This window comes from Papio anubis, chromosome 2 (genome assembly GCF_008728515.1).
Source record: "Papio anubis isolate 15944 chromosome 2, Panubis1.0, whole genome shotgun sequence".
Lineage (NCBI taxonomy): Eukaryota > Metazoa > Chordata > Mammalia > Primates > Cercopithecidae > Papio > Papio anubis.
The window spans coordinates 53,287,316-53,310,370 of record NC_044977.1 but is presented as its reverse complement, the minus strand read 5'-3'; the positions used below and the strand labels follow the sequence as shown (position 1 = coordinate 53,310,370).

The window sequence follows — 23,055 nt, the reverse complement described above, 5'->3', positions numbered from 1 at the left end:
GGTGGGGACACAGAGCCAAAGCATATCAAGTGGATTCTCCTGTGACCTCACCGAAGTTTTTGAGAAATACATGCACATGTATTTTTTATATCAAGAGCAGGTAAGTATAATGCTAAACAAGAAGTTAATAGAAACTGCATGTTTCCTCCCCTCTTTGAAAATACATTAGCAATTGTTTTTAGATAGAGTGCACATTTCCTGGAGTCATTGTTTAAGAATAATAGACAAACAGGCTGGGCATGGTGGCTCACACCTGTAATCCCAGCACTTTGGAAGGCCGAGGTGGTTGGATCACCTTGAGGCCAGGAGTTCCGAGACCAGTCTGGGCACCATGGCAAAACCCCGTCTCTACTAACAATACAAAAATTAGCCAGGAATGGTGGCGTGCACCTGTAATCCCAGTTACTGGGGTGGCTGAGGCAGGAGAATTGCTTGAACCCAGGAGTCAGAGGCTGCAGTAAGCCAAGATCACGCCACTGCACTCCAGCCTGGACAACAGAGTGAGACTCTGTCTTAAAACAAACAAAAAAACAAAGACACTACAAACCCACTTTGCTTTTCATGAATTGGAAATCATTACATGGTGTTGTCAGGAGATCTTAGACTCTGTGAAAGGCATTTTCCAGAGAGTCGCCCAAAATTGGAAGGGTGTCGGGGGGCTGAAATGCCTAGGCAGATATGATGGGTTTGATGTAGTAAAGAGTAAGGAGTCACCAATGTGTCTTAGCAAGGGAATACTCTAAAAAGCATGTTTTAAGAAGAGATTCTACCATCTTTGTCCTGGGTGTGGGTTCATAGAGAAAACCTAGCGTCATAAAACAAGCAAGGAAAACCATGGATTATGAAAGGATCTTTCTACAAAGACAGTAATTAGTACTTCTCTATTTTGCAGACTCTCTCAGTACCTTCAGAATATTTACAGCCCTCCCAAATGTAATGTGTACCCTTCTCAAGACTATGCATAATGCAGTCACTTAAGAGTTGTGCTATGTTTTACATAGACTGACAGGTTGTTGTTCAAATTCGTTGTGATAGCATCTTTTCATTTTCTTTTGGGGTAGTTTTAAATACATTTTCCTTTTTAAGAAGGCTAGGATGTTTGGGGGAAAAATCCTCGTACTTTTTATAAGCCACTTACTCTCATAACGCAGATTAACTTCACAGCACATAAAAAGAATACTGGAGAACCCTTGCATAATTAAATATGTCCCTAGAGGATTAAATTTTTCCACATATTTATAAGCCAGTGCTATTGATAATGTTCCAGCATTAAACTTTCTGTACATCCTCATTATGGAGGAGGCCTTTTTTTCTTCGTTCTGCCCTTGCTGTTAGTTTTTCCATGGTCAGATATGTAGCACTATAAAATTATCTGTGGAAACATACAATCTGAATGTTTAACTGGAGTCTAAGTATCATGTCTGGGACTGTTCCAATTTTTGTTCAAAGATGTCAGTTTTTCAGACTTATTTGTTCTTTTGTCTTACTGGAAACCTGGCAGAAGGTAGCTATTTACAGGCATATCTTAGAGATATTATGGGGTTTGTTCCAGACCACCACAATAAAGCTAATATCGCAGTAAATTAAGTCTCACAATTTCTTTGGTTTCTCAGTGCATATAAAAGTTATATTTTTACTATACTGTAGTCCATTAAGTGTTTAATAGCGTTATGTCTAAAAATACATGCATACCTTAAGTAATACAAAATTTTTTTTTTTTTTTTTTTTGCTAAAAAATGCTAACAATTATTGAGCTTTCAGCAAATTGTAATCTTTTTGCTGGTGGAGGTTCTTGCATTGATATTGATGGTGGCCACCTGATCAGGGTGGTAATTGCTAAACGTTGGGGTGGCTGTGGCAATTTCTTAGAAAAAGACAAGTTTGTTGCAGCAGTTGGCTTTTCCTTTCAGAAAAGATTTCTCTGTAGCATGCAGCGCTGTTTGATAGCATTTTACCCACAGCAGAACTTCTTTAAAATTGGAGTTGTCCTCTCAAACCCTGCTGCCACTTTATCAACATGATGTTCTAAATCCTTAGTTGCAACAGTGTTCACAGCATCTTCATCAGGAATAGATTTCCATCTAGAAACCACTCTCTTTGCTTACCTATAAGAAGCAACTCCTCATCTGTTCAAATTTGATCCTGAGATTGCAGCAATTCAGTCACGTATTCAGGCTCCACTTCTAGTTCTCTTGCTTTTTTCACCACATCTGCAGTGACTTTCTCTTGAACCCCTCAAAGTCATCCATGAGGTTGGAATCAACTTCTTTCAAACTCCTTTTGATATTGATATTTTGACCTCCTTCCATGAACCACGAATGTTCTTACTGGTATCTAGAATGGTGAATCCTTTCCAGAAGGTTTTCAATTTACTTTGATCAGATTCATCAGAGAAATCACTCTGTATGGCAGCTATCGCCTTATTAAATGTATTTTTTAAATAATAAGTCTTGAAAATCAAAATTACTCCTTGGCACAAGGGCTGCAGAATGGATATTGTCTTAGCAGGCATGAAAACAACATTTATCTCTTTGTACATCTGGATGACCAGGTACATTGTCAGTGAGCAGTAATATTTTGAAAGGAACCTTTTTTTCTGAGCAGTAGGTCTCAACAGTGGGCTTAAGATATTCAGTAAACCATGATGTAAACAGATGTGCTGTTACCCATGTTTTGTTGTTTGTTATAGAGCACAGGCAGAGAAGTTTTGGAATAATTTTTAAGGGCCCTAGAATTTTTAGAATGGTCAGTAAGCATTGGCTTCAACTTAAAGCCACCAGCTGCTTTGGCCTTGACCAAGAGAGTCAGCCTATTTTTTGAAGCTTTAAAGCCAGGCATTGACTTCTCTTCTGTAGTTACGAAAGTCCCAGATGGCATCTTCTTCCACTAGAAGGTGGTTTCATCTATGTTAAAAATCTGTTGATCAGCCACATCTGTTTTCTGAGCTAGATCTCATAATAACGTGTTGCAGCTTCTACATCAGTACTTACCGCTTCACCTCTCACTTTTATGTTATGGAGACACCTTCTTTCCTTAAACCTCATTAGCCAACCTCTGCTAGCTTCCAGCTATGCTTCTGTAGCCTCCTTACCTCTCTCAGCCTTCATAGAAGTAAAGAGACTTTGAGTTTTACTCTGGATTAGGCTTTGGCTTAAGGGGATATTGTGGCTGGTTTGATCTTCTAGACCACTAAAACTTTCTCTGTAGCTCTTTCACTTTCTTATTTTTGTGTGTTCATTGGAGTAGCACTTCTAATTTCCCTCTAGAACTTTCTCTGTGCATTAACAACTTGGCTGTTTGGTGCAAGAGGTGTAGCTTTTTGTGTGTGTGTTTAGTATGTCTCAGCTTTTGACATGCATTCCTCACCATGCTTAATCATTCCTAGCTTTTTTTTTTTTTTTGGAGACAGAGTCTCACTCCGTTGCCCAGGCTGGAGTACAGTGGCGCAATCTCAGCTCACTGCAACCTCTGCCTCGCGGGTTTAAGCGATTCTCTTGCCTCAGCCTCCCAAGTAGCTGGGATTGCAGGCGTGCACCAAAACGCCCAGCTAATTTTTGTATTTTTAGTAGAGTCGGGGTTTTCACCATGTTGGCCAGGCTGGTCTTGAACTTCTGACCTCAAGTGATCCACCCACCTCGGCCTTCCAAAGTGCTGGGATTACAAATAGGCATGAGCCACCGTGCCTGGCCCATTTCTAGCTCTTGATTTAAAGTGAGAAATGTGTGACTCTTCCTTTCACTTGGACACTTTGAGGCCATTGTAATTGGCCTGCTTTCAGCATTGTTTTGTCTCAGGAAATAGGCCAGAGGAGAGGGAGAGAGATGGAGGAATGACCAGTTGGTGAATTGGTCAGAACACATACAACATTTATCTACTAAGGTCACCATCTTATATAGGTACAGTTTGTGGTGCCCCAAAACAGTTACAATAGTAACACCAGAGGTCACTGATCACAGATCACCACAACAGATATAATAATAATGAAAAAGTTTGAAATATTGTGAGAATTACCAAAATGTGACAGAGAGATGCGAAGAGAGCACATGCTGTTGTAAAAATGGTATTGATTACTTTGCTCAACGTGGGGTTGCCACAACTTTCAATTTTTTTTTTAATCACTAAATATGTAGTACTTACCATTTCAAAAAAGATCATTTAATTTCAGTGCACATTTTTCCTGACGTAATATTCTGGTTTATAAGGAATCTTTTTATTACTGAGGGATTGAGTTATTTATTAAATGACATTTTTTTTTTCAGGTGTTAGGTTGTCAAATTAATTTCCCGTGGCTAATCAGCCTGGGCTTGACTGTACGCACATAATGGTCCTCCACTCCCCCAGCTCTCCAGGACTTGCAGTCTCTCTGATCCCACCAGCCTACAGGTCTTTTCTTTGTTTTCTTTTCTTTTTTTTTTTTTTTTTTTTTGAGACAGAGTCTTGCTCTGTTGCCCAGGCTGGAGGGCAGTAGCGCGATCTTGGCTCACTGCAACCTCTGCCTCTGGGTTCACACCATTCTCCTGCCTCAGCCTCCTGAGTAGCTGGGACTACAGGTGCTCGCCACCACGCCCGGCTAATTTTTTGTATATTTTGTAGAGACGGGGTTTCACGTATCAGCCAGGATGATCTCGATCTCCTGACTTCGAGATCTGCCCACCTCAGCCTCCCAAAGTGCTGGGATTACATACGTGAGCCACACTGCACCTGGCTGCCTGCAGGTCTTTTCTTACCAGCCAGGACTCTTTCCCAGTCTCTTCAGTGGTGTTCACCAGACCCTCAGTTTCTCTGACTTTAACCTTTTGATCCTTATTCTGCCAGTCCCTTAGCTTAGATGGGTTCTTAATTTCTTTTCTCCCCAAATTTTTATTTTCTGTCCTGACCAGAGGCATCAGATTGTTCTACACTGGTGAGATGTGCCAGTCAGCATCTCTTCTTCCACTCTCTGCACAGCTGGGCCTCAGGGTCGCCACTCTTCTCAAGCCCCATAGTCTAACCCTTCTCGGGTCACACAGGACTTCCTGCCTGCTATCTAGACCCTGGAGCTCCCCTGCCCCCTGTCCCCTGGTCCCTTCACTTTTCACTGCTGCAGCTTTGCTCATCCTTCTCTCCTCATTCCTGCCCCTGGGGGAGAGCTGCCCCTCCTTTCCAGTGCCAACCTCTTCATCAGTGCTTTAGAGTTCTGCTTCAGCACTAAACAAAAACACAAACCAACTAAATTAAGATTTTAATATTTTTATATTAATATTTAAAATTGTTTAATTTTTATAAATGTTAAATAACATTTGGTTTTAAGAAATATTAAATATTTAATGTTAATAAATATTTTTTATTAACATTAAATAAAGGTGATCAGGTGGGAGGATCACTTGAACCCAGGAGGTTGAGACTGCAGTAAGCTATGATTGTGCCACTGCACTCGAGCCTAGGTGACAGAGCGAGACTGTCACCAAAAACAAAAAAAAACCACAGAACTGTTTGCAGCAACAAAAGTTAGAAAGCACTACCCTTTAACAGAGAGCTTATTAAATTATGGTGTATTTGTTATTGGTGGCAAATTTTAATAAATATTAATTTTTAATAAGTATTTTTAAAACTTAATAAATATTGAGTAATATTTAATATTAAGTAACACATGCACATGGATTTAAAAATTAAAGTAGTATAAAATAATCTACAGAGGCTACTATTTGATGCCAGTTTGTGTGTATATGCATTCTTCCATAGATGATACATGCATAAACAAGTATGTACATCCATGCATTTCTTCCTCTTCCTGTCTCCTCCTTCCACTCTTTTTGAACACAAATACTATCTATACACAGTCTAGATACTGCGTTTTAAATATATTGCTATGTTTTGGAAAACAATTTGTGTCAGTATTATAAGACCTGCCTCGTTCCTTTAATAGATACAAAATATGTATTATTATTATTATTATTTTTTTTTTTGAGACTCTGTCACCCAGGCTGGAGTGCAGTGGCGTGATCATAACTCGTTTCAGCCTCAACCTCCTGGGTTCAGGTGATCCTTCCACTTTAGCTTCCCAAGTGGCTGGGATTGCAGGTGCACTCCACCATGCCTGGCTAGTTTTTAAATTTTTTGTGGAGTTGAGGTCTCACTATGTTGCCCAGGTTGGTCCTGAACTCCTAAGCTCAAGCAGTCCTCCTGCCTTGGGCACCCAAAGTGCTAGGATTACAGGTGTGTGAGCCATCGTGCCTGGCCCAAACAGTGTTTCAGTAAGCTTCCTTACAATGGAAGTCTTTGTGCCCATGTACAACTTTATCAGTATGAAGTCTTAAAAGTGGAATTGCTGGATTAAAGGGTGCCTACATTTTCATCTTCTAAAAAGAGAAATTCTATTTCTTGTATTATTACTGTTCCAGTCTGTTTATGCATTGTTGATTTCTTAGGTATGTCTTCAATGTCTGCTATCTTTTTAAAGCATTCATCTCTTTATTTCTTGTGAGTTCTGAGAGAATTTCTGAGGCATTCTGGTTCAGCGTTCTACATTTCACAGTCCCTGTGATCACTGAATTCCTAAATGTGATACTCATTGTTTGTTTCTAAGAACTCTTTACTGTTCTCATACTGTTCTCCTCTCAAGTGTACAGGCCTTTTATTTTTTAACTTTTTATTGAAGGATAACATATATCCAAAAAAACCCACACAAATCTTGTGTTCAACTTAATGAATTCTCAAAAAATACACCTTATGTAACCAACGCTTAGATAAATAAACAAGTTATTACCAGCACCTTGGAATGTCCCTTGTGCCCCTTACAGTCTCTCTGGGGGTAGCCACTATCTTTTCTTCTAACACCACACATTCATATTGCCTATTTCATTTTAATTTTATATAAATGTAATTATACAGTACATACTGCTACTCCTTCCTTTCGTGTAACATTATGTTTGAAGGTAGTTTGTTCTCACTGATATATAGTATTCCATTGCATGACTATACCACAATCCATCTGTTCATTCTACTGTTGATGGTCACCTCAGTGGTTTCTAGTTTTGGGCTATCATGAATAGCGCTGCTATGGACACTTTTGTTTGTGTCTTCCGGTGCACATATGTACACATTTTTGTTGGGTGTGTATACACATAGAGTAGAATTGCTGCATCATAGGACATAGAGTCCTGGTTGTTCCACATCCTTGCCAGCACTTGGTATTTTCTTTGTCATTTTAATCTTTTTGATAGGTGCAAAGTAGTGGTTCATTGTGGTTTCAGTGTTCATATCTCTAAATACTCATGCTATTGGAGCCCATTTTCATGTTTATTGGCTCTTTGGATATCCTCTTTTGTGAAGTACCTATTGAAATTTATTTTTCCGTTTTAAAATTATTTAAAAAAAATATATTCGGCTAGCTGGTATGTCACATTTTTTTGAGAAAATCCTTTTGCCCCTCCCTTCCCATTTATCCTTTTAAATTTATTTTCTTGGCTTTTCTTTCACCTGTTTTCTAACCAGCGAACTTTAGGGCCACTAACTAATCCTAACTCTTCTAGAATTTTTAGTGAATTTGCATGAAACTTACTTTATTGAGAAAACATTGATATGCAAACTGGAAGATAATGTTATTGTCATTCTAAGAAGGGAAAAGATGATACATACTAAGCCGCTTTTAGTTTTTTGGCCACTAGATTGCATTTTATCCCCATATTTAATTCTCATTTTAATTTTATTTTTGACAAGAGCTTGTTAGAAGTGAAAGTCTTTTAATTTGCATTTTAAGTCTGGAGCCTCCTTTTTAAAAAATGTAAATATTTTACAGGTTCTTGATCAATATGAACGAGAAGGATTTAACTTCCTAGCCAAGGTGTTTAATTCTTCACATTCCTTCTTGGAAGACTTGACTGGTCTTACATTGCTGCATCAAGAAACCCAAGCTGCCGAGGTAGGAACAAAACAAGCTTTCTATAGTGAAGACTGACATGCTTAAAACTATTTGATATTCGCCATATGGAAAAGGAAGACAGCAATTAATTTTAATTTTTGTAACTTAGAGCAAATATCACTAAATAAGTCTGCTAGTTGCCAGATAACAAATAACCTTCAGCAAGTGCTGGATACTGATGTGTGTAGGTTGCTGTCCAGTAGGTGCCTAATACACAAAATCACTGTGATAAAGGAAGTATAGGTTGTAGATTTCCAGGCATCTCTTGTCCTTACTGAAGATCTGCATGTGTATGGCCATTGGAGAGATTTGGCTTTAATGTCCATATATCAAAATGTAAGTTGGTGAAGACATTGGACTCCAGCTATGTTCTTTAGAAAGAAGGTATTGGACTCTGGCCATGTTCTGATCAGAAAGAACATGCCTGGCTTGTTCATGATTTGATCAGTCTTCATAGACCCTGAACCGCACCATGAAATGGCTTCCCCAGACACAACCCGAGAGGGCCATGCTTTGTTTCTCAGCTAGAATATTTTGCAGATCTTAATTTCCTGGGTCATTGCATCATTTTTTTTTTTTTAAGACTGAGTTTAAGAAATAAATTATTGGCCAGGCGAGGTGGCTTACACCTGTAATCCAAGCACTTTGAGAGGTCAAGATGGTGGGTCACAAGGTCAGGAGTTTGAGACCAGCCTGGCCAACATGGTGTGAAACCCTGTTTCCACTAAAATAAGAAAATTAGGTGGGTGTGGTGGCAGGCGCCTATAATCCCAGCTACTTGGGAGGCTGAGGCAGGAGAATTGCTTGAATCCTGGAGGCAGAGGTTGTGGTGAGCCAAGATTGTGCCATGCATTCCAGTCCGGGTGACAGTGTGAGACTCTGTCTCAAAAAAAAAAAAAAAAAAAAAATTTGTTTTTTCCAAATGCTCACTGTTCTTAGAAAAGGGATTGCTGTGTATGGTGGTAGAGCTATTTGGATCACTTGGCAAAATGTGCAGTTCCTTAGAATTGATGAGTGAGATTAAATCAATATCTTTTCCTCTTAGTTACCTGGGTAAAGAAACTATGAGGAGAAATGTAGCTTATGGAGTGTTTCCACAAACTACATAAGGAAAACCTTGACTTCCTGTGTCCTGCAGGGGTATTGCACTTGCCATTAGTCCTTTTCAAGTCACAATTCTTCCCACCAACTAAAGAGAAATATATAAATTATTTCTAGCGAGGTGGCAAAACTCCCCCAGCCATCTTGTCAAATGATTGCATGGGTGCAAAGATCTATAAACTCCATAGGTTGCATATCCTTACCATTCAGGGAGGCCCCAAGTTGTCAATGAATAGATGGCCAGGCCCAATACTGGACTAGCCAGTGGTGAAAGGGCTGCTGTTTGGAGAGGTGGAGCTAGTGCTGAGTATAGGAAGACCATGTGGAAATACGAAAGTCAGATCTTTTGGAGCTGTGAGCAGATTGTGAGATTTTCAGGTACACCAGGGAGGCAAGATAGTACATCTCTAGTGCTGGACTTACAACTGAAGGCAGTCCTTCTTTAAATTGTTTTAGTGTCCCCTGGGCATTAAACAGATGCAGTCTTCCACTTATGGCCAATAGTTAGAGCCACAGAGAGTCTATTTCAAGTTTCGGGAGATGAATGGCATCTCTCCCGCTCTTTGAGAGACTTTAAGGTATTTTTCCCCTGAATTGTAATTGGGTTCCCAGGCAGGGTTCAGAACATTGTGTTTATTGTCTGCCTTATTATCTTTTAAGCAGTGCTGTACTGCCTGATGGTATGGAAGAGGTAACATAGATGTTTGCAAACATGCAGTCATTTGATGAGATGGCTAAAGGAGTTGTGCCACCCAGCTAGAAGTAATTTACATATTTGTTTAGTTAGCTAGAACAATTTCGACTTGAAATTGACCCACTTTTTCCCTCTAAAACAGAGCAGATGCTAGAATAGTGGGCAGGTTTCTAGATTTAACCTGATTTATCTTACATTTTAGTTTGTCAAACCTTAATGGCTTTTTCAAAGACTTAGAGGAAGTTTAAAAGCAATAGTGACTAAACAGATGGTGGAGCAGAAGGGAGCGTGGTTTCATCCATGAGCCTGAGTTTTCTTTTTGAATTTTCCTCTACTAAATTATATCTTTAGCTTTGGAGTCATATGTCACATCAAATTTTAGATTAGAGATGGTAAACTGGTTGGCCTATGAGCCAGATATGGCTTGCAGGTATGTATTTTTTGGCCTGCCCTATATGTTAAATTTTGAATAAAGCCATCATTTAAAAATCACAAGTTTTAGGCTAAGCATGGTGGCTCACAGCTATAATCCTAGCACTTTGGGAGGCTGAGGCGGGCAGATCACCTGAGGTCAGGAGTTCAAGACCAGCCTGGCCAACATGGTGAAACCCCGTCTCTACTAAAAATGCAAAAATTAGCTGGACATGGTGGCACATGCCTGTAATCCCAGTTACTCGGGAGGCTGAGGTGGGAGAATGGCGTGAACCCGGGAAGCAAAGGTTGCAGTGAGCCAAGATTGCACCACTGCACTCCAGCCTGGGTGACAGAGCAAGACTCCATCTCGAAAAAAAAGAAAAATCACAAGAGGGTCTGAATTTCCCATTTCCAACTTTGGAAAATCAGATCTGGGAAATCCAGACATGCATCTCTTAATAGTGGTGGTTAGCTAGAGCCAAGAAGCAAACTTTATAGATCACGCACTTGATATAAAATTTAAAGGTATTGCAAAATATTCTGGGCTGGACACAGTGGCTCATATCTCATATCCTAGCACTTTGGGAGGCCAAGGCGGGCAGAGTGCCTGAGCTCAGGAGTTTGAGACCAGCCTGGGCAACACAGTGAAACCCCATCTCTACTAAAAATACAAAAAACTAGCCCGGCATGGCAGCATGCGCCTGTGGTCCCAGCTCCTCAGGGATGAGGCAGGAGAATTGCTTGAACCTGGGAGGCAGATGTTGCAGTGAGCTGAAATCACGTCATTGAATTCCAGCCTGGGCAACAGAGTGAGACTCCATCTCAGGAAAAAAAAAAAAAAATTCTGTGAAAAGGGAATCTTCTTTCTATAACTGTCCCCTTAGCTCCTCAGTTCTTTCCTGGAGACAAACACTGTTGTTACTTTCTTGCCCAGAGATATTCTTTAGGTTACATTCTTTATTTAGATAATGCCCTTTAGTAGGTGACCCTTAATAGGTATTTGAGTTTATAACCCCTGTCTTCAAAAATGATCATTTTTCTTAACTCTGAATAGGACTGTGTTTTAAGATGAGGTTTGAAATACAGTACTTAGTAGAGGACCTCATAGCAACAAAAATTGTTATAACTACATCATTTTATATTACTTGGAAAAATGTGTGTAAGCAAAATATATAAATATATATTATATATATGTAAATATACCTTTACGTATATCTGTGTAAAAGTGTTTTGATTTACATACTTGATTCCCAATGCGTTTACAGGTGGTCAGTAATAAAAACACAGAATTCTGCATTCTATTTAGAAAGGTCTCCACTTATTTATTTTAGCAACACAATCAAAATGCTAAATTAATTCTCATTTTGGGTTAACTGTTTCCATCAATCAACATTGGAATTGCAAACGATTCAACTAGATAATTATGTGACATTACCATTATATATCTTGTTTATAAAATATGTGTTTAAAAAATGTACTGAACATCTTTTGAAAATCTGATACTAAGCACTGTGCTAGTAACTGAATACAGAAGTTAATGAGACGCTGACCCTCATGGGCTCATAGTCTAGTGTGAGAAACTGACATGTAAATAGTGAGCTCTAATGCAATAAAAAATGTTTTAGTCATTTGTATATTAAGTGCTGAGAGAGCAGTTACTTCTGCCTAGGGGAATAGGGATGTCAAAAGCTTCACAGGAAGAGAACAAATACTTCACTTAGTTTTAAAGGATGAATAGACTATTTTTAAAAATAAAAGTTGGATTTTGGCAGAGGAAGAGTAGAGAAGGGAAGGGCAAGAGGCCTAGGGTGTTCTAGACTGAATAGAGGTCTCTGAGGCCAAGTCTTTAGTATATTATTCAAAATCATGAGTAGTGTGATGTACTTGGAGCCAGAGTTACCTGAAGTCAACATAATGTTTTTTTTTTTTTTTTTGGAGACGGAGTCTCGCTCTGTCGCCGGGGCTGGAGTGCAGTGACCGGATCTCAGCTCACTGCAAGCTCCGCCTCCCGGGTTTACGCCATTCTCCTGCCTCAGCCTCCCGAGTAGCTGGGACTACAGGTGCCCGCCACCTCGCCCGGCTAGTTTTTTGTATTTTTTAGTAGGGACAGGGTTTCACCGAGTTAGCCAGGATGGTCTCGATCTTCTGACCTTGTGATCCGCCCGTCTCGGCCTCCCAAAGTGCTGGGATTACAGGCTTGAGCCACTGCGCCCGGCCAACATAATGTTTTTTAATAACAGCTTTATTGAGTTGTAATTCACATACCATAAAACACACCATTTTGGCCAGGCACAGTGGCTCACACCTGTAATCCCAGCACTTTATGAGACCGAGGTGGGTGGATCACTTGAGGTCAGGAGTTCGAGACCAGCCTAGCCAACATGGCAAAACCTTGTCTCTACTAAATATACAAAAATTAGCCTTGCGTGGTGGCGGGCGCCTGTGTTCTCAGTTACTCAAGAGACTGAAGCAGGAAAATCACTTGAACCCGGGAAGCAGAGGCTGCAGTGAGCTGAGATCACACTGTTGCACTCCAGCCTGGGCAACAAGGGCGGTGGGGGGGAGGGCGGGGAAACAACCACACACACACATACCCTTTTAAAGTGTGCATTTCAGTGGTTTTTAGTATATTCACAGAGTTGTGCAACCATTACCACTCTCTCAGTTTAGAAAATTTTCATCCCCCTCACCCAAAACAAACTCTGAACCTATTAAATGGTCACTCCCCATTCCCTCCTTCCAGCCCCTGACAACCACTAATCTTCTTTCTGTCTGTAAGGATTTTCTATTCTGGACACATCACATAAATGATCCTTTGTGTCTGGCATCTTCTATTTAGCACAATGTTTTTAAGGTTTATCCATGTTGTTGTAAGGTACGTAGTTGTTTTTTATTTAAAGAAAAAGTCTCAATGCTATTAAAATTTTCCATATTCTTTGCACTTGTGGTCTGTCTCCCTAAATATAGCCCCATTTATGAAGGAGGAATGCAAAGCTGATCCAACTGGAGACTACAGATTCTTTTATATTCATAGAAAGGGGCACATAGTAATGAATTGGAAGCTATACCCAAGCTAGAATCGTCTAGATTTAGTGAGATTGACTAATGCAACCCAATTTTTTGCACTCATCCCCTGTCCGTCCGATACCTGAAAATGATTGCAATGATTTTAAACTAGGTTACTGGTATCATCATACTGCTGTTGAGATTAGCAGGCAAATTACCAAGTTAGTTTTTATTGGAGGAAAGGTCAAGATCTGAGGGTGCAGAATGGAGTCTGGGGACCAGGCTGACAAAGATGAGTTTGTTTTAGGTAGTGATGACTTTGAGGTCATGGGATAAGTGAGTGAAAATGACTAGCTGGCATTGGAGATGGGATGGAGATGGAGCTTGGAGAAAAAGAAGAGCACTAGCAAATTGATTTAGCTAGACAAAGGAGGTTTAGCCTGTTCCATTTAGCACAGTGAGGAGAGGCTAAAGAGCTAGAATGCAATAAAAAAAAAATTTAATGAGAAATGTGTGTAGTAGATTAATTTTATCTCAAGTTATAGATTAAAAATTTTAAATACCACATAAATGCCATTTGCCCTTGCTAGTGTTATATTTTATGAAGAAAGGGCCTTGCATAAGAGTGATATACTGGACTTTGGGGATGCGAGGGAGAAGCTTGGGAGTGGGGTGAACGATAAAAAACTACATACATAATGGGTGCTGTGTACACTGTTTGAGTGACAGGTGGACTAAAATCACAGAAATCACCACTAAAGAACTTAACTGTATATCCAAAAATCACCTGTACCCCAGAAACTATTGAAATTTTTAAAAAGGGGACTTGGACAGATACCCATATTCTTTGCAAAAGTATAGTTGCATTCTGCTCATGGGGGATTAGGAGTTTCCATGGAAGAAAGGCCCCACTCAGCTTTCTCCCCTTTTAAAATGTTGCCTTGTGAATTAGGGAATTTTGCATAAAGTTCTGACCTTTACTTCCAAGACCTTTACTGAGAATGGGTTTGGATACTTGGAGATTGATCCTGACTCCCTGTCCCTCCTTGATCTTTATTTAGCCTATTTGGAACCCAGGGAAATGGCCTTAAAGTTGATGAACCACAGGGTATCCAAGTCATGGGGCTACTGAGGTTCTCACCAAGTATCTTTTAAATTGCTGCATTTGGGATGGGGGCAGTGGCTTATTATACCTGAAATCCCAGCACTTTGGGAGGCTGAGTTGGGAGGATTGCTTGGGTTCGGGAGTTTAAGGCCAGCCTGGGCAAGATGGTGAGCCTCTGTCCCTATTTAAGAAAATTAGAAATTAGCCAGGCATGGTGCCACACCAGCTACTTACAATGCTGAGACAGGAGGATCACTTGAGCCCAGGAGTTTGTGGCAGACAGTGATCTATGATTGTGCCACTGTACTCCAGTCTGGGTGACAGAGCAAGACCTTGTCTCTTATTTTAAAAACAAATAAATGAATAAATAAATAGATAAATAAATAAAAAGCTGCGTTTGTTGAAGAAAGGCTCAGTCTAAATCAAACATATGAACACTTTAGCCATATTCCATAAAATTTGCTGTGACTTACCTTCTTAGAGTTATTTCTCATCCTATGAGTAGAATACGTATCAGTTCATATGTATTTATTTGTTCCAGCTGTGGGTTCAACATCATACTCTGAGAAATGGCAAAATACTTGCTAACTGAATCTAGCTCTAGAGATAAGACTAATTTATAAGAGAGTTAATAAAACAAGCTATATTGGTATATCCTTGAGAAATTCAAATTCCCAAGTCCCTTTACCCAACTTCCCTGAACTACTTCATTCCTATTCATGAAAGTTTGCATGTTCCATGATTCCAGGATTAATTTTAGACTGTTTTACTTTCTTGCCTTGACCATATTATCAGTATTTGATGTTGTACCATGCAGTTACGAGTTCAGGGTTGCAATTACAGTGCACCATTAACATAATTTGCATTTTGTCAAGGTTGTACTAAACAGAACTTCCTTTCTTCAGATTTGGGGATTAATGAATGATCTAAAAAGAAAGTTTAGCAACAACCATAACACAGGCTATAAAATCATAAACAGACCAGCAGAAATGAATAGGGCTGAGCTGATGAATTGATTATGAATTAAAATGTAGATTATGATTCATTCACTATAGAACTCAGAATTCTAGAATATGCCCATTTCTCCCATAGCCAGAAAGTCATATGAAAAACATTACGGTCATGTGATATGACTTCATTGGCACAGCAGTTTACTATTCAGCAAAGTAAATAACACAATTAACAAGTGTTTCTGCTGGGCCTTTCGCACTTACACTGAGATTTTGGCCTCTCCCCCACACAGCTGGTTTTGATTTGGTTCCTGTGGAATATTTTTTTTTGTTTTGTTTTGCATTTAACAACAGTCAGATATTTATGTACAGCTTCATCAAGAGCCTCTGATGACAAATATGCCTTTGGAGGCCAGTAGAAGCTGTGGGAAACCCCCGTGTCAGCACTCAGACCTGTTTCCAATGGAGAGAAATCGCTCTGGGGATTGAACTAGCCTGCTCATGAATCCAGTTCCCTTTTCCCAGAGCCTTCTGCTAGCTCACTTCCAACCCGTGCTGGCCATCCTGGGACTGTGTCCTGCCTTGATTTTTCCTTATGAAGCAATCCCTTAAGACACAGCCTTGGCCCTCTCTCCTGAGTGAGGGAGGAAAGGCAGAAACAGGCAGAAAGCCATTTACTTCTTAGATTGGAAACTAGAGCTTGGTTTTTGAAATAAAGCTTGGCAGTATCTCACTTATAACTTACTTTATAAAATGTGTACCTTGTATTTGCTGTCAGAGTTATCTACATGAATTTGAGATGTTTGGATAAATTGGTATTAGGGAAGGTTGCAACTGGAGAATAGACAATGAAGTCTGGGCAGAGTTCCCCACCCTTCGGAAAAGAGTCTTGGATGGTATAATCTGCTTGGAGAAGTCTAAGGGAGAAAGAAGGGGGGCGGGGGGGAATCATAAATGCTAAAAGCAAAGCAAAGACAACTAGTATTAAGAAATAGAACATGGGAATCCAGTCCTTCTTACATTGTAGTCCTGGTTCCACCAGTGTTCTCATGAGTGACCTTGGATGAATCCTTCAGTGTTCTGTGCATGTTTCCCCACTTAAAATGAGACGATTGAATCATGTGAAATTCTTTTTTTTAAGTCTCTTTTCTAGAAAAAGTGAAATGCTTTTCAACTCTAATTTAGTGATTTTGATTCAAATATACCATGTATAAGCAAAAAGGAAAAAGATGGACAATTTTTACATAAGTGTTTAAAAATGTATCAAAGTACTATTTATACATTTTATAAATATTCTTTGGTATCTATTATATCTAGCTACCATTGCCAGAAACTTTCTGCAGATTTTGAGATTTACATCTACTTTGAACTTTAATAGAATATTGCTTATACTTTGTATCGATTGGTGTGTGTCACTCTACGTATAAATCTAAAATGGTATAATTCAGCCTAATAACTTACCTCCTTCACGAGACTTGGTGCCACTTTCGACTTCTTTATAAACTCAAATCCTCCCTGGCCATAATTGGTTATGTTCACGAAACATGCTACTCACTACCCCTCAGTACAGCTTCCAAAGTCCTCTTACTTTAATAGCATCCTTAGAATGCTGAATGTGTAGTAACAGGGAAGTTTCTTTAACAGTCAGCCATATTACATTAGAATACTCATAGAGTGTATGAGTAGGCCAAGTCCTGGCCTGGTCAGAAGGTCTGAGTTCATACCCCAGCTCCCACACATAACAAAGACTGCCATGTTCCTCTGTGTGGGCCGTGTCAGGCAGGACTGTGTGCAGCAGTCATGTGAGACCTTGGGTTATTTACTTCATTGACCTTTGTTTCCATCATTTTGTAGGATGTGATTAATAATTCCTACTCCTCACAATTACCATATTAAGCAAGAAAGCACCTTACAAAAGAAAAAATAAATTGGACTACATCAAAATTTTAAACTTTGTGCTTCAAAGGACATAATCAAGAACATGAGAAAGCAGTCCACAGTATGAGAGAGAATAGCATTTTGCAAATCATACCTGATAGGGGTCTGGTATCTAGAAGATAGAGGGAACTCTAAGCTGGGTGTGGTGGCATGTGCCTATAGTCCCAGCTGCTTGGGAGGCTGGGGTGTGTGCATCGTTTGAGCCCAGGAGCTGGAGACCAGCCTGGGCAGCACAGTGAGAACCCATCTCTAAAAACAACAACAAAACCCAGAATATATAGGGAACTCTTACAACTTAATAATATAAAGACATAGAACTCAATTAGAAATGGGCATTAGATTTAAAACAACTTTTCTCCAAAGAAGATATACAGATAATTAAATGATACCATAATCAAATAAGATGCCTAACATCAATAGCCATTGGGAAAATGCAAATCGAAACTACTGTGAGATGGCATTCATACCCAGTAAGATGGCTATAATCAAAATGACAACATCAAGTGTTTATGAAGATGTAGAGAAATTAGAAGCCTCCTACCTACTAGTGGGAGTGTCATTCTGCAGCCACTTTGGAGAACTGTTTTAGCAGTTCCTTGAAAAATTAAACATAGAATTACCCTGTGACCCAGAAATCGTACTCTTAGATATATAGCCAAGGCTACTCTGGACACCCTGCCTGTAGTGTAGCCCTGTTCCACAAGGAGCAGTACCATAATCAGATATGTGTATGTGTGTATCAATATAGCCCAGAGAAATGAAAATGTGCACACAAATGTACACAAATGCTCATAACACCATTATTTATTCATAATAGCCAAAAAGTAGAAACAATGCAGATGTTCATAAGCTGATGAAGGGATGAATAAAATGTCAGCTATTACACTGGAATAATGGAGTATTAAGCAATAATAAGGAAGCACTAATACATGCTGTAGTATGGATGAACATTGAAAACGTTATGCTAAGTAAAGAAGCCAGTCACAAAAGGCCACATATTGTAGGATCTCCGTATGAAATGTCCAGAGTTTTAAAATCCATATAGTCAGAAAGTAGATTAATGGTTGTCAGCAGGTGGGGATGGGGGATTAGGGGAAAATCAGTGGCTACTTACAGATAAGTGTTTCCTTTCAAGGTGATGAAATGTTCTAATCTTAGATAGTGATGATGGTTGCACAATGGTGAATATACTAAAACCATTGAATTCTATACCTCAAATGGATGAATCGTATGTGTGAATTATCAATACAGATGTTTAAAAAGCAAGCCAAAAAGTGCCCATAGTTGGGGCACTTTGTTTCTCCTTCCGGCTCTCCTTTCTCTGGCTCTCTCTGCATGCAGTGTTGATTTTCCGTCTGTAACAGGCTGTCGTAGGATGTTAGCTCATTGTTGTTAGGAATGCGTTTTCTGTAGATTATGGCAAGGATCTCTTCCGTTTTTATTGTACCTCAGTTTTCAAAGCCTTAGTCTCTGTGCACCTCCTTTAGCCTTTTCTTATACTATGGCTAGCCTGTAAACACTGCGGGGAGAGATGGAAGGGGCCTACCAACCAAATGCCTCCCTTCTGTGCTTGCTACGGGGAGGGAGAAAGCCACAGTTGGCTCCATCCATAGAAGACATGGCAGATAAGGGGGTTGGGGAAGATGAGAGCACTTTGCTATCTGTGTAAGTTTAAGCAGGTGTTTAGAGGATCTAAATCCCAACCTGGGTCTGAATTTTTAAAATTTCCCTGTTTACCACACAGTTTTTCCCCCAAGATTTTTTAGCTTGAAAATTCCCACATATACCAGAAAGTTGAATGAAAAGTACAGTGGATACCCACATACCTCCTACCTGGATCCCACAACTAACATTTTGCCACATGTGGTTTATCTCTCCGTATACGTGCATGCACTCCCTGTACATCTGATTACAGTTCATATACACACTTACTTGTTTTCTCTTTTGTTAAACCATTTGAAAGCAAATTTTATATACAGTGACACCTCACCCCTAAATTTTAGCTGAGTCTGCTAAGAATACAGACATTCTCTGATGTAAACAGAGTACCATCATCACAGAACAAAGAATAATTCCATAATGCCACCTAAAATCCAGTACGTGTCCAAATTTTCCCAGAAATTAACAGGATTTTAAACTATTATTTGCTTTTTCCTCAAGTTGGTAATGTTATACTTAAGAGTTTTTTCCAATAATACTTAAGCACTGGTCATACATACCAAGTGATATACCCTTGAGCATATCTTTTTAATTCCCTTGACACCCTCACGCTCCTCTCTAAATGGGGAGACACGATTACCCTATTAGGCAACATGCCCCTGAGGTCCTGCTGCTCCAGGCAGGCCTCGTCTAGGTGAGCGTCTTCTCTGGGTGTCACCGGGGCATCCTGGTCTGATTGAAGCAGCCCTGAGAGCCAACCAGCCCTGAGCAGTGGTTCCCACCCATCCTCCATCCAGGGTCCCCAATGGTGGAGGCTTTTAAGGAGATAGGAATGGGACTATGAAGGCTATTTTCAATATTTTGAAAAGTCAAACAGGAATAAAACATTTAGAACTTGAAAAGATTACACTGACCAACTAAACTATCAAGATGTTAGCCAGGCGTGGTGGTTCGTACCTGTAGTCCCAGCTACTTGGGAGGCTGAGGTGGGAGGATTGCTTGAACCCGGGAGGTGGAGGTTGCAGTGAGCCAAGATTGTGCCACTGTCCTCTAGCCTGGGAGACAGAGGGAGACCTTGTCTTAACTAAAACAAAACAAAAATCAACATTTTTTTCTTTTTAAACTAAATTCTGTTGTCTCAGAATGGAATGGCATACTGTTATCTGACCTGGCCAGAAGCTCTGATGGGTAGTTATGAATCCCGTTGAGTTATTTAAAAAATTAGGTAAATTAGTGCATTTGCTGGGTAGGAGGGGTTTTTCAGTATCTAATATGTGTGAGAGAAAGTGAAAACTAAAGGAATTCTTGGGGATCAGGAAGTGGAGATTCTCTGGCCTGTGGCGCTGCTGAGCCTAACTTCCTGACTTCACATCAGCAGTGGAGGCTTCCCCGGGAGGTGTTCTTGCAGTTGCCCTGTGACCGCTATTCTAGGGGCTGTATTTTTACAGCTGACTCTTCTCACTTGCAAACATAACAGCTGATATATGTGTTGAGTTTGGGGAGTTTCCTTATTTTGAGACTGTAAAATTAAATTGATTTTTAGTTCTGAGCTCTTAGTCTTCTTTTCTTTTCTTTTTTCTTTTCTTTCTTTGCTTCCTTTGCTTTCTTTCTTTTCTTTCCAGAGTTTTACCATGTTGCCCAGGCTGGAGTGCAGTGGCGTGATCTTGGCTCACTGCAACCTCCACCTCCCAGGTTCAAGCGATTCTCCTGCTTCGGCCTCCCAAGTAGCTGGCACTACAGGCGCCTGCCACCACGCCCGGCTATTTTTTGTATTTTCAGTAGGGACAGGGTTTCACCATGTTGGCCAGGCTGGTCTCGAACTCCTTACCTCAAATGATCTGCCCATCTTGGCCTCCAGAAGTGCTGGGATTACAGGCGTGAGCCACTGCGTCGGGCCTGAGCTCTTAGTCTTGATCCATCTTGCTTCTCAGCTGTAGGGGAACAGGGAGGGAAGGAAATGTGAAATATCGTAAGTTGTATATTTTTTTAAATTAAATGTTGATGTTCCATCATGGCTTCTATCAGTCAACAGATATTTATTGACCCTTTGCTGAGTTCACGATGTGGGAATCAAAGGGTACAAGCCAGGCTTTTAGGAGGCTGACGCAGTATAGTTGGGGAGATAGGACAGGAATGTCACTAGGACTGCAGGGCAGTGGGTGTGCACATAGTTCAGTAAGTTCTGCAGGGTTTCAGGGGCATCAGGTGCAAGAGAAAGCTCCAGGCAAGAGTTAGGCTTTGAGCTGGGTCTTGAAGGTTGGAGCTCCAAGTGCAGGAAAGAACAGAGCATTCCAGAAGTGCCTGTGTCATGACCGCATCCAAGATCTCTGATGAAGAATACCAAAACACTACTGATGGTGTCATGACTGCATCCAAGATCTCTGATGAAGAGTACTCTTGGTACCAAGAGTACCAAGAGAGTACCAACATATAGCAACTAATGTTAATTGTGTTATCCGTAATTTTCAGGGCACTTTTGTACCTGCCCTTTTGATGCCCATAACAATCTTATGAGGTGGCTATTATCCCATTTTATGGATGAAGTTGTCGAGACTCTAGCTGTGCTCAGGATTTATCTACATCTTGAGGTTTACAGTACACTTCATAAGGCTGGAAGCAGAGGAAGATGTGCATAGGGTGATGCAGAGGCATTCTGCTTTATAGAGCATATCTCTACTTTCATATTGAGCCATTTCCAAAAGTGGTTTTGCTCTTTATCTGTGTCCTTAAAACTGCTTCTCAGATAGCATGGTTTCTTCCACTGTACCATCGTGGGGCCTGGTCAGCCAGCATTACTGTACTTTCTTACTCTTAAACTGGCTTCTAATAAAATCTGTGGGAATGAGATTTTACTTATAGATGAGCTTGTGACTCCAATCCCAACCTGCCACTGGGAAAAGAGCAGGTTAACAGATAAGTCCTTTCTTTTTGGCCTTTACTCTGCCCTGAGTTGTAAAGGGAAATTAAGAGTTGGTCCCCACTTGCTTTTTTTTTTGAGACGGAGGTTTGCTCTTGTTGCCCAGGCTGGAGTGCAGTGGCGCGGTGTCGGCTCACTGCAACCTTTGCCTCCTGGGTTTAAGCTATTCTGCCGCCTCAACCTCCCAAGTAGCTGGGATTACAGGCACCTGATGCCTGGCTAATTTTTGTGGTTTTAGTAGAGATGGGGTTTCAGCATGCCGGTTAGGCTGGTCTCGAACTCCTGACCTCAGGTGATCCACCTGCCTCGGCCTCCCAAAGTGCTGAGATTATAGGCGTGAGCCACGGTGCCTGGCCCCCACTTGCTTTTATTCAGCTATCTGGTGAAAAAAATTCAGTATTAAACTAGAAATATGTATATCTTATTGTTGCAGGACAAAATTGTTGAGGTTCTAATAACAAATATGTAAACTGCTATGGGATATTTTTGTTTTGTTTTAATTTGCTGCTAGCTTTAAAGCATTTGTGTTTATCCTACCTTAATCCTCTTTGAAAGAGGCCATACTTAATTTTACCCCACACTTTATTAAAAGGAAGGAAAGTTGGATTTTTAAATTTTTATTTATTTTTTGAGACAGAGTCTCACTCTGTCGCGCAGGCTGGAGCACAGTGGCATGATCTCGGCTCACTGCAACCTCTGCCTCTGGGTCTAAGAAATTCTCTGCCTCAGCCTCCTGAATAGCTGGGATTACAGGTGCACGCCACCATGCCCAGCTAATTTTTTTGTTTTTTTTTAGTAGAGACAAGGTTTCAGCATCTTGGCTAGGCTGGTCTTGCACTCCTGACCTTGTGATCCACCCGCCTCAGCCTCCCAAAGTGCTGGGATTACAGGCGTGAGCCACTGCACCCGGCCTGAATTAAGTTTTAAAGCACCAGTTTGGAACCAGTCTTTTAGAGGTAACTGTTACAAGTTTCTGTACCCAAATATTGGTTTATCTGTACTCTGTTTCCCCCTTCCCCTTTCTCCTTTTTTTTTTTTTTCTTAATTTAATTTTTATTTTTTTGAGACAGTCTTGCTCTGTTGCCCAGGCTGGAATGCAATGGCGTGATCTTGGCTCACTGCAACCTCTGCCTCCTGGGTTCAAGTGATTCTCCTGCCTCAGCCTCCCAAGTAGCTGGGACTACAGGCGCCTGCCACCATGCCTGGCTAATTTTCATATTTTTAGTAGACACAGGTTTCAGCATATTGGCCAGGCTGATCTTGAACTCTTGACCTGAGGTGATCCACCCACCTTGGCCTCCCAAAGTGCTGGGATTACAGGCGTGAGCCGCCACACCTGGCCCATTTTTTCTATTTTTTATAGAGATGAGG

General features: G+C 40.5%; 1 protein-coding gene across 10 annotated transcripts in view; it reads left to right on the top strand.

The window, feature by feature from the left end:
- Positions 1 to 23,055, top strand: part of ATG7 (autophagy related 7) — a 267,608-nt gene that overhangs the window by 140,643 nt on the left and 103,910 nt on the right. For all 10 annotated transcript variants that reach the window (XR_004181750.1, XR_004181748.1, XM_031662452.1 and 7 more), the window contains one exon: positions 7,778 to 7,900. Coding sequence is in view for 8 of the 10 variants with exons in the window: in XM_031662452.1 (XP_031518312.1) it covers positions 7,778 to 7,900 (123 nt within the window). In the remaining 2 variants the exon portion in view is untranslated. The remainder of the gene's footprint in view (positions 1 to 7,777; positions 7,901 to 23,055) is intronic.